This window comes from Solanum verrucosum, unplaced genomic scaffold, assembly GCF_900185275.1.
Source record: "Solanum verrucosum unplaced genomic scaffold, falcon-dt-bn FXZP01000259.1, whole genome shotgun sequence".
In the NCBI taxonomy this organism is placed as follows: domain Eukaryota; kingdom Viridiplantae; phylum Streptophyta; class Magnoliopsida; order Solanales; family Solanaceae; genus Solanum; species Solanum verrucosum.
Genome location: NW_026019973.1, coordinates 799,587 through 811,615, shown reverse-complemented (window position 1 = coordinate 811,615; position 12,029 = coordinate 799,587). Strand labels below are relative to the sequence as shown.

At 27.4% G+C, this 12,029-nt stretch overlaps 1 protein-coding gene across 1 annotated transcript; it reads right to left on the bottom strand.

Moving 5' to 3' along the window:
- Positions 1-280: 280 nt before the first annotated feature.
- Positions 281-11,363, bottom strand: LOC125817226 (oxysterol-binding protein-related protein 4C). Its single transcript, XM_049496772.1, has 7 exons — positions 11,320-11,363; positions 6,387-6,545; positions 5,026-5,271; positions 3,509-3,605; positions 2,802-3,090; positions 2,027-2,129; positions 281-592 (listed from the first exon to the last, which is right to left on the bottom strand). Exons 1-7 carry the CDS (start codon positions 11,320-11,322, stop codon positions 338-340), a joined length of 1,152 nt encoding a protein of 383 aa, XP_049352729.1. The 5' UTR covers positions 11,323-11,363; the 3' UTR covers positions 281-337.
- Between the last annotated feature and the right edge of the window lie 666 nt (positions 11,364-12,029).

Below are 12,029 nucleotides of genomic sequence, written 5' to 3'. Positions count from 1 at the left end.
TCAATCCAAACAGACTCTTTATAAATAATGGACAGAGATACTTATCGCTCAATGCCTTTGAATAATTATAAAATAATCAATATATATATATATACTGGTATCGATAATTAAGTTTGACCAACGTAACACACCAGGTAAAAGTACACACTTTCAATTTTCAAAATTTAACTTTTTGATTAGGTAGACCTAATTAAGAGTGAGACAATTAGCCATTGACAATTTCTAGGAACACAACTACATCTACATCTACATCTACATCTACATAAATAGAACAAATGAATTTAATGAAGGAAAATGACCTAAAATTATTATTTAAATTCTATTAATTACAAGTTGATCAAGTAGGAACAATAATTGGAGCTTGTGGGACCCACCTCTCATTTGGTGTGGACTCCCACCCTAATTCCTTACTATATGATACTCTAAAATGTTTTGGAATCCAAATTTCAGATTTGGATTTTCTTTCTTTTGCAAATTCTCTTTCTTTTTCTTCAATTATTGCCTTTGATTGCTTTGCTTTATCCCAATTTCTAGTTAGGATTGATTGACTTACTTCTGCCCATACAACTGTTGATTCACTTGGCATAACAACCTAATAAACACAAGAAACAAATGATATTTTTTGAATCATCTATTAAATTAAAAGGAAAAAGAAGAATCGTGAAAGATTGACATTCAACATTAAAAAATGATGAATCGCTTGAATGGAGGCACATGTGATTCATATAGAGGGTTCTATTTCAAGATTAAGACACAGTTGATTGATTAATCATATATTTAATTATAAGTCATCCAAAATACTAGTTGTATTAGCAAATTGAATTTGTTTAAAATATTTCACACAGTAGAAAACACACAAGAAGTAATTTATTGCTTCTTCTTTTTAAAAATCTATATTTAGTCAATTGATGGAGTGTTAATTAAGTGAGACGATTAAAATAAGATAGAGCATAGATTAGATAAACAGCCTTATAATTAAACTATTAAATGTTTTTTTTATAAATAAAAGATTTTTTCCTTGCATTCCTTCCTCTTAGAGAAAAAAAAAAAAGTAAATTAGTTTGGATTGGCATAGGCATAAAACATTTTATAGAATGTATGTTGTGCAGAATCAATAATTTGAATAGAAAGGATTACTATTTTAGTACTCTCTGTCTCATATTAATTATCATGTTTTTTCACAATTCTTTAAAAAAAATCATAAATAAAAAACATTTCTTACTAATTGATCCTTACCTCTTTTGAATGTAATAATTATTATTTATTTTTAAAAAATAATTAATTTTTAAGGGTAAAATGAAAAACAATTAATTAATTTTATTTTGAATTTGTAGATTAACGAACCATTTTTGAGGGATATTTTTAGTAATATTGATTTAAAATAAGGTGTTTCGATTGGCTTAAAATTTGGTCAAACCTACTTTTAAGTCAGTTTTCGACTTCTAGAAGTGTTTGACAGATATAAAAAATAACTTAAAATAAGTTACGAAGTGTTTGATAAGGTAAAAAATGACTTAAAATAAGTCAGAAACCAAAAGTATTAAAAATCATTTCAGTTTGACTTTTTATTTTCGACTTAAAAGCTACTCCCTCCGTCCCATTTTATATGTCATCCCTTTCTATAAATAGCTGGACCACAATACTTGTTATTTTATAAAATTTATGCATATTTTGCCTATTATACCCTTGATAGAATAGAGTTAATTAATCTTGTCATTTATTAATAAAGTTGACTTAAGAAACATTAAATAAGGGTAGAAGGGTAAAATTACATCATTTTTTAATGCAAGTGCAAAGTAAAAATGTGACATATAAAATGGGACGGAGGGAGTATTTTTTATGCCAATCAAAACGGGCTCTTAGTGTCTTTGAAGAAACTTTTAAAATGTCATGAATACAAATTTGTTTAACCAAAGAGATTTCAGTGTGTGCATATTAGCTCCAAATTTCATGTTTTTTTTTAATTTTTATTTTGAGCAATTTAATAACAATATCCATTTTTCTATAAGAATTAAAGAAATATTACCTTTGGATCTTTCACAATAGGAGTCTTCATTCCAGATAGTGATTCCTTTGCATTGTAAATCTCATTCACTTTTCCTGTAGTTATATCCTTAGTTGTCACACTTCTGTGGCAACAAATAAAAAAAAATTAATTTTTTCACGTTAGATCAAAAAATTGAAAAATATTCTTTTCTAAGAGAATGAAGTCTTCAAATGACATCCACACTGACTATCAACCCAACTTGGATGAATCGAGCTTATTTGTATCGCGTTCACGTGAATTCAATATTTTAATTTATATATAAGAATTTAGTAAAATTGTAACAATGAGTAAATATGAACACATAACTTTAAACATATAATAGGTTTAATGCTTAAAATCTTAAAAATTAAATTCATAATATTAAAATCTTGAATCCGCCTTTGCAATCACTTCCCGATACTCCCATCACCATCACCCTAACACCCCTACCCCAACTCCATAGTATTTTCCTAGATTTTATACAGATATATTTTGAGATAATATTTTTTGGTTTCTACTTATTTACCAACAAACACAAAAATAAATCACATATTTTTCATAGAAAACATTTTCCTTCATACCAAACATACCCCTATACCATACACATATTTTATATTTTGGTTTCTGGTCAAGCTGTAGAGGGTATCGTGAGACAGCCTGAAGCAGAGGGAAAAATACGAGGTACGCTATTGCTTAGTATAGCTTTTATGTTTCTCTAACAAAAAACAAATAATTGGAAGGAGGAAGGAATTTATAATATAAAGTGCAAATTTACCTATCCCAATGTCCATTGATCTCACAAATTGTCTTTGAAGTTGAAGAGACAAAAATCTTGCCTTTAATTGATCTATATCCTTTGTTGCTTAAGAAAGAAGCTCCTTGGTAACATAAATCAGCTTGAAGATCACTTTCTTCACACTTAATTGTTACATTTCCAATCCAATCAACACCAGGATATGGAAGAAGTTTAATCACCAATTTTGGTGAGTTCATTACATAATTTTCTTGTTTATTTAGAAGCCTCAACTCCTTTTTTCCATGTACCTCAGTTTCAATTTTTGTACCTATGGCATATTAAAATCGTCCGTCTTTTAGTAAACGTATATATAGTGTATAATAAACAATTCAATTATTATGCAAAAGAACTCAAAAAAATGAAACTGTTTGAGTTAAATTTGGGACAAAGAATTTATATATAGATGTTAAATGAAAGATTTTTATTTGAATGGCTAAAGTACAATTTTTGAGAAAGCTATTTTATAGATTCTCTGAGAATAACGAATTAAAACAGAATCGAATTCATGTTCATGTTAACAGAAGAGGAGATTCAATACTAAGACGTTTAGGAGAAAAGGTTGACCTAAGAAAATCCAAATTATTCTCTTTCCTTTTGTTAATTGAAGAAATAATTAGAAAAAATAAAACAAAGTATAAAAAATGAAAGAAAAGAATATAAAGATTGGTTAAAATAATTAATAGTACCATAGAACTTTGGGACAGGATTATGGCACCATATCATTTCAATATTCTCTTTCTCATCAGTTGCATGAAGAGCAGTCACTGGTGGATGGTGGGACACCTAAAATAATAAAACACCAAATTTAGATTATTTTTTTCAACAATCAATTTCTCATAAAAATGTGTCTTTTTTTCTTTCAATTATGAGACAGAAAACATTCAATAAGTACCAAATGTGAGATCCTTTTATTAAAAAAAAATAAAAATTCTTAAACTTCAAACCATTATGAAACCGTAGTACGGAATTCTAACAAAGGTGATATAGTACTCAACAAGACTCGAGCCCAAACAGAAAAACAGGCCTAATTGATTTGGGTTTGCAATCGGCCCATTTGTCATCTCTTTAGAAGAATAAAGACAACATCAAAGACTAAGCCCAGCTGCAACAAGGCCCACAACTTCATGGGTAATGAAACTCCTAGATTTTAAAGGGAAACTTACATTAATCCCACTAGTTTAGGAGTTAATTACTTAGAAATACTCTATTTTACGATATTACGAATCTTACAAGATTTTAGCCCGTTCAGATACGTCCAGATACATGTATCTCTGGATACATAAGATCAAAATTAGGTGTAATTTGTTCTAGGTACACTGTATCTAAATGAATTCACGTGTATCTGGGATACATAACAAATCTCGTTCGCCTCCCTCCCCCCTCCCATCTCACTCGCCACTCTCCAATGTATCTGGGACACCAGATATATGCAAATCACACCAGATACATGTATCTAGTATGATTCTCATGTATCTGGGATACATAACAAATCTCGCTCGTCTCTCTCCTTATTTTAGTATATCTGGTAGTAAAATACATGTATATAAGTGTATCTTCCTCAATTTATATTAGGAAACTCTTAATTAGTGGTCAGAAACATAATATTATAAAAGTATGTAGTTTATTCAAATAAAATTTATAATATGTCCAGACTTCTCTTAGTTAAAATTTAATTATCTCACTAACCTCCTAATAGAAAGAATGAAATTACAAGTAGTATTGAACTTCAAACATAAGAAGCCAAGGTGGATTAAGGAACTTCTCAAATTCCAATACCTTGACAAATCACTTTATGTGTTTCACTATGTGAAAAGTACTACTACATATACTATAATTCATAGTTCATGTAAAATATGTGGTACCTGGATCTAACTCAATCCCAAAAGCTAGCTCATGAGGGGAAAATTGACCAAGTCAATATAAGGAGACCATCAGTCCATTCTCCAACCAATATGGGACTTTTACCCACTCTAACAGTTCAAACATTTAAAATAGGAAATACATACTTTTATGAGGAGAGGTAATAATACAAAATCTATTATCTTTAATTATTACTATCACAAGAAAGTCGTTAATAGCTCTAAAGAAAACTATGTACAATTGAAAGATATAAAGAAGTTATTTTCAATAGATTTTCGCCTAAAAAAAATATTTTTTAAGCAATCACGTATTATAAATCAATTAAATGAGAATATTTCTATACCTGTTCCAAGAGGACATTGAGAGAGGCTCTAGAGACATGATGAGTCTCACCAAGAATAGGATTATAAGGAGCCACACCAAACATTAAAGGCCTCAAAGTGGATATGCTCCAACCCACCACTGATTTCAACCTTTCAAGTGAATTCTCCCCTTTTCCACACTTACTTAACATGTCATTGTTGATACAATACACTGTTTCCCCATAACATTGCAGCTGTGATTTTGGGAGGTTGAATAATGGAGGTAGCTGAAATTACATTCCCAAAAAAAAGAGACTTTAATTATCAATAAAAATAAGTCGTAAAACTTCAAGCATGATCAAATTGAGCATGATGTGTATAATTAAAAGAGGTGACATATGTTATGTGAATAACGTATCTGCATAGTGAATGCTTGAGAACACGTGCAAAGCATTTTCAGAATTTAAATTGAAAGTATCTAATAATTAGAACATTACTTTATCATGTATTCATGTGCTCAATTGAAACAGATCGTAATTTAAATGTTTAAGTCAAATACACTGACAAGTTTAAGAGGCTATTGATGTACGTCCTCTATCATAATAAGAATACTTTATTATATGTTCAGATACTTAATTGAAACAAGTCTTAATACAAGTATCTAACTGAAATGTTACTAGCAAGTTTAACAAGCTATTGAGGTATTCTACATTTCTTTTATTATTTTTGAAACTAACATCAAATAACGTTAACAATTGATTCGAATAATTTATAGTCACTATGCCTAATTTTTATTTTATTTTTGTTTACTGTTTAACATTTGACAATGTTCTTTTATTGATTGGATTTTATTGCAATTTCAACTAACATGACTGTTATGGATTAGGTAGATTATAACTTTTTTCCATTTTGTTGTTCCTCTTTCCTTGCCAACAAATGATTCTCAACCTAAACAATTGAAGTAGATACTTGAAGAAAAATAAAGTTGGGGACCAAACTAAAATATAATGTGTCCTAAATCCTAATTGATGATTAATTATATATCTGTTATTAACACAAATGAAAATCTTGTTGGGAGCACCATCTCTGAATAGGTCCTTCAGTGCACGATTCAAATTTAGTCGAAGCTCCAATGTGAACTTCGAACACCAGGTGGGAAACCAAAAAAATTATACATCTTTTTTTTTTAGTACTATTTAGTGAATTGAAATAACAAAGATAGTGTATAATTCTAAAACCGAACCGTTAAGAACTAAAAATCAGTGAACCAATTACTAATATCTCACTGAATTGGTTATCGATTTATAGTGTGTTCATAAATAAAAAATCAATAGATTGAAGCAGTAATAAAAAAAAATCAAACCGAACCGATCGATAAGCACTTCTCAAAATAAAAACTTGCCTGAATACGTGTGAGATCAGATCCTGGCCGTACACTGCTGAAAAGGCTTAAAATTCGTTGGAGCAGATTAGGTGCTCTGTAGTCAGCATCATTTGATTCCTCCTCCAATGATAAGGGTGCTGTTAGAATAACCCTTGGCCCCACCTCTCCTTCTATAACCTACACCCACACACATACAAAAAAAAATTATTTTTATTTCTTACAAAATTTATAATTATTTTTATAAATTTTCCTTAAATTAGTATGTGTTTAGTATCACTATTTTATGGTTAGGTGTATGAACAAAGTCGCATGTCGAAAGTCGATAAGAAAAAAAAGTCAGATAAAATATAATGATACTCTTAATAAAGTATATTTACGTTGCTTAATAATTGATATCAGAGCTAATGATTTGACAAGACGAGTATTGTCAGAATGATGATGGGAGTTCAATTGATTTGATGTATTTGCCAGTCTGTGGGCGGATTTATTAATTATACATTTACTATGTATAATAGAGATGTAAACGCAAAAAAGAAGATAGACTTAATGGCTATATAATACACTTGATTAATATGATTGAAACATAGTGAATCTCCATATAAACCTAAGGTTTATTATGATGGATCATCTCAAGATTGTTGCGTGTAAAAAAAAAAAGTCTATAATTAAAAGTTGATATGAAAAAGAAGTTATTTTTAAAGTTTGTTTACCAAAAGCAAATTCTAGAACAATTTAATTGTATTTCCCAACTCAAACTATGTTCTCTATCATTTGAAAATTAAAAAAAAAAAAAGACATTAATTAGTGCAAGTACTCTCCAAAGAGAAAAAACCCAAAACAGGAAGCATAGAGAAAGTAATAGGATCTTCCTACTTTGTTTGCATCTCAATTACTATTATTTTCCAACTCCACCACATAAAAAGGATACTAATGCCTAATCTAAAATTAATTAAAGTCAAACTAATTAGGTCATAATTAGAGGTGGCAAAATCAAATCAAACATGTGAAATATGTTCAAGTTTGTGCGGATTATTGACTCATCCGTTTATTAGTTCAATCCATTTCAGTTCAATTCATTTCAACCTATTAAAAATTAGGTTGACATATAGGTTGTTCAAATCGACTCATGAAAAATCTTATCAAAATTTTATTTAATATGTTATATATAGCTATAATAGAAAAAAAAAATTAGGTACTAAAAATTGTATAAAAGAATAAAATAAAAAATAATTAAAACTCAGTAAAAATTGAACACATTGGATTACGAATCCGTTTCAATCCAAATAACTTTTAAGCTTCAAATTATTTTGATTTATTCAAATTCAGTCCGATCCCATCATTTACCACCTCTAGTTATGAATGATGAAACAAATATAATTACTATTGAATCTAACAATGAAGATACATCAAAGGGATGAAAACTAGAATTTTTCTTGTAGCCACAAGAAGAAATCACAATGTTTAAATTCTATGTACTGATAGTAACTAAAAAAGAAATAATAAAATTAATAATATATTTTATTAACGATAGATTAGTGATAAATTATATTCAAAAATAATATTATATTAGCTAAAGACTATTCGGCAACAAACTAGCGATAAACTTCATAGTTAATTCTTATGTTTTTTTTGTAGCAAGTGTAGAAATTAGATCATCTAAATGATATTTACATGCAATTGTACTTTGATTAAAAAAAAAGTAAGAGTAATAATCTGATAAATAAGACAAACATAATTATTTGTTATAATAGGTTAAAATACAATGATAACATATAAAGATATACTTCATACATCTTTTTTAAAAAAAAATTCAAGTTTCAAATTATCTAAACTGAAAAATACTACTCCTAGGATACTGTGCCAGCTCTGCCTAAATATAATGAATCAGGTTAAAAAAGTGATTAGCAGAAGAGCTAAATTGCTGGAGAAAAATACCCTCAAAAGAAGCAATCCTAAATTAAAAATATCACTAACTTCCAGAAGAAATTAAGCAAAAATATTAATTAATTAATTAGTACTTAACTTAATATTAGTGTTGTTATCCAAGCATAAATATTCCAATTGCGAAATTTATTATTTAAGCATAGTATATATATTGGCCTTTAGTAATTGTTACCTACTTGCGCATTGTGAACATTTCTTTAAAGGTGTGTTTGGTACCAAAAAAATAAAAAAAATTCCAGAAAATAATTTTTTGAAATTAAGTAGGTTTTTTATTCGTCTTTTAATATTCGGTAAGTAATTAAACAAATATTATTACAAAAGTATTTATATACAATTTAGTAAAACATTTTGGGAGTGGGGAATGGGGGTTCAGGATGGTCTGGCGGAGCCAAGATTAGAAGTTTGGGGGTTCACAAGTTAATATACATAATTTTTTCAAATTTTCTAATATAAATATAGGGTCTACGAAAAAGCTGGTGGGTTCGTTTGAACCCACCTAGCTCCGCCTCTGAGGATGGAGCGGGTTTATGAGGACGTTAGGTGGGTAGGTAAGGAGGAGATAATAGACTTAGAATATCATTTATAAAACTTTTTTTTTTTTTTGGGAAAGTTATTTTCCTCTTTTTATAAAAAATATTTTTTGTAACATGCCATCATGAGAAAAAAAAAAAAAAAAAATTTCCTCCTTACCAAATATATGCTAAATTTGAGCTTTTTCGTGAAAATTATCCTAAAAGAAGTTTAGATACTTTAAACCAATTGATCACCACCAAATAAAGGAAGAAAAAAGAGAGAGAATTAAAAAGATTCCAAACTTTTTGAAATATCAGAAAGTGTATCAAACTTTTTTCTTTTCTCCATAAAAGAAATTAAAAAGAGCAAAACAAGAAAAAGTTGGGGGAAAAAAGGGAACTAAGACGTGCACGAAAAAGAACACATCAAAAGAGGAGAAAAATTAAAAAAATAAAATAAAAAATATCACAATCTTAGTTGATTTTTAAAAAAATAAAATACCATTGACTATTAATCACTAAATTAGTATTTTAGTTTAATTTCAAACATTAATCGATAATGTCGTAGAGTCACTACCCAAAAAAAAATAGAATTAGCCCCAAACTTCGTCAATTAAAAAATTGATGATATATCATTAGTCGTCCCTAATAAAATTAACGATAAATTTTACATTTAACAACATAATTCGTCAATAATTAAATTATATCTTTTTTAATAGTGAGTATAATAGTCTATGAACACTCGTTCAAATAATTTTAAAATTTAAAATTTATGAATTATATAATAATTCAAATCAATATATATAATGTTATTAGGTTAAGACTTTAAATAAATATTAAATTCACCTGAACCCTGTTAACTTAGAAGGGCATCTCCAACCCAAACATCAAATTTTACACCAAATTTGGTGTCAACATTATTTTAGTGTAAATCAACTCCAACCCACTGCACCAAATTTTACATAAAAAAATATTTCTCTCTCTCATCATTATTTTATTATAATTTCTTATTTCATAAAACAAATTCTTTCTAAAACACTCACCATATATAATTTATATTATTTTCTTTTATAGTTGTTTGATAAAAAAATATTTTATACCATAATTTTTTAAATAATACAAATTGCTAGCAAATATTGGATGGTATTGCTGATCCAAATGTTCGTGAATTTGTTCGACAAGAACAAATTCGAATAATGGAAAAAAGAAGTCATCAATTTTAGCAGCCGCAACCACAACCAAAACAATTTTCGACCCCATACAATCCATATTTTAATAGTATTGGTGGATCTGGAAAGAATCTGCCAGATTATTAAGTTATTGTTGTAATTTTTTTGAATTATTATGTTTTGTTGTACTTTTTAAAATTACTATGTATTATATATTTCAATTTTGATGTATGTCAATTATTACTTTGTTGAATGTTTATTATTTTTGGTTATTTTTAAGTACATTGTATTATTTGTTTAATAATTTATATGTTTGCATTTTTAATTTTGTTGAAGGTTAATTGTAGTTATATTCAATTATAATTTATAGTAGAATTAACATAAATTTAATTTTTTTTTAAATTCATATATAGAAAAATTAATTTATAAAAAAAAAACTTTTTATATCTAAAATTAATATTATAAAAATATTACATAAAAAATAATTAAATATACAAGAGATTTAATTAAAACATACCATTTATATAATGTTTAATTAAAGTTTTGTATAATGAAATAATATTGAAATACTTAATAAAGTGAATTTGGTGTGATGAATAGTGTTACACCAAATTTGGTGTAATACTAATCAGTATTCACACATCACAATGGTGTAAAATTTGGTATTGGATTGAAGCTCCAAAACACCAAATTTTACATCAAATAAAAATTGGTGTTGAATCGGAGATGGTCTAAGTCAAGTCTACCTGTAATATATGATGCAAGCAATTTTGTGACAATACTTATAACTTATAATAGCAAAGAAATAGTCAAAAAAAAAAATAATTATGATACACCAACTTTTGTCGTACTATTTTTAATTTCTCTTTATTAATATTCCTTTTGTAAATTGAGTAGTCCAAAAAAAGAAAAAAAGAATAAATATGGATTCCCCAGAAAACTTACTTCATTTTCAAATGGCATAATAATTGAACAAAGAAATTAAAATCTAATATTCAAAACATACGATAACAATGTATTCAACACAATCTCAAGAAAGTAAAATTTCAAAAGGGTGTAACGTGTACACAATCGTATCTCCATCTAGTCCAATTGAAAAGATACAACAACAAGGTCATTGCACAAATAAAATCTGAACAAAGTGTTGTATACGCAAATTCATGAAATTGAAAATATAAAACACCAACAAAAATAATAACATATACAATGTAATCAGACAGATAAAATCGATATAGAGAGGATCATGATGATGTATACGTAATCTTAGAGGTCGGGAAAATTTAAATGATTACGATATAAATAAAGAGAGAAGGAAGAAGAAGTTACCATTGAAGGATGATGAGAAGAAGTTGGCTAAGAAATAGTTATTGTGTAGAGAGAGATAATAACTATAATAATAAAATATCGAAGAAAGAGAGAAAAAAATATGAAGTGAATTTAACAAAGCAAGAAATGGGAGGTTTATATGGGTTTTGGACTTTGGAATGCAGGCACGTGGCTTGTTCCTTCTTCCTAGGGCTCCGTTTGTGTTCAGATTGATTTGAAATTAAAATTTTATTTAACTATTTATATATAAAAAAAATAATTAAAAATATGAAATTTATGAAAAATATTTTAAGAAACTAAATTTTTATATGATTTTATTATTGAGTAAATCATAGTTTATAAATAGAATATCGAGATATTTTAAAGAGCTAAATTAATTAACATATTATATATATTTGTGTTTTTCTTATAAATAAATGTTTGTGATTATATGTTATTATAAATTTTTAAATTAAATATGTATAATTTACAACGATTCAGTGATTCAACGAATCAATAATTGTAGTAACTCTAGTTATTCTTTGAGTTTTATATTTTAAAAAAATTAAAATCATAACTTGGGATTTGAACTCCTAGCTTTTGGGAACTTTTGAAATTTGAAATCGAAATTGGAATTTTTGGGTATATCTCATAAATTAGCACTTATTTTAAATAAAATTTAAAAAATCTTTGAATCGTGGTCCCAAATCTCATTTCTAAACTCCTACAAA

What these genes read in the sequence shown, in the direction of transcription:
- LOC125817226 (XM_049496772.1), bottom strand. An exon ending in CTGATCTCACACGTATTCAG is followed by an intron (nt 5,272 to 6,386) that starts GCAAGTTTTTAT and finishes ATGTAATTTCAG; the next exon opens with CTACCTCCATTATTCAACCT. An exon ending in ATCAATGGACATTGGGATAG is followed by an intron (nt 2,130 to 2,801) that starts GTAAATTTGCAC and finishes TTGTTGCCACAG; the next exon opens with AAGTGTGACAACTAAGGATA.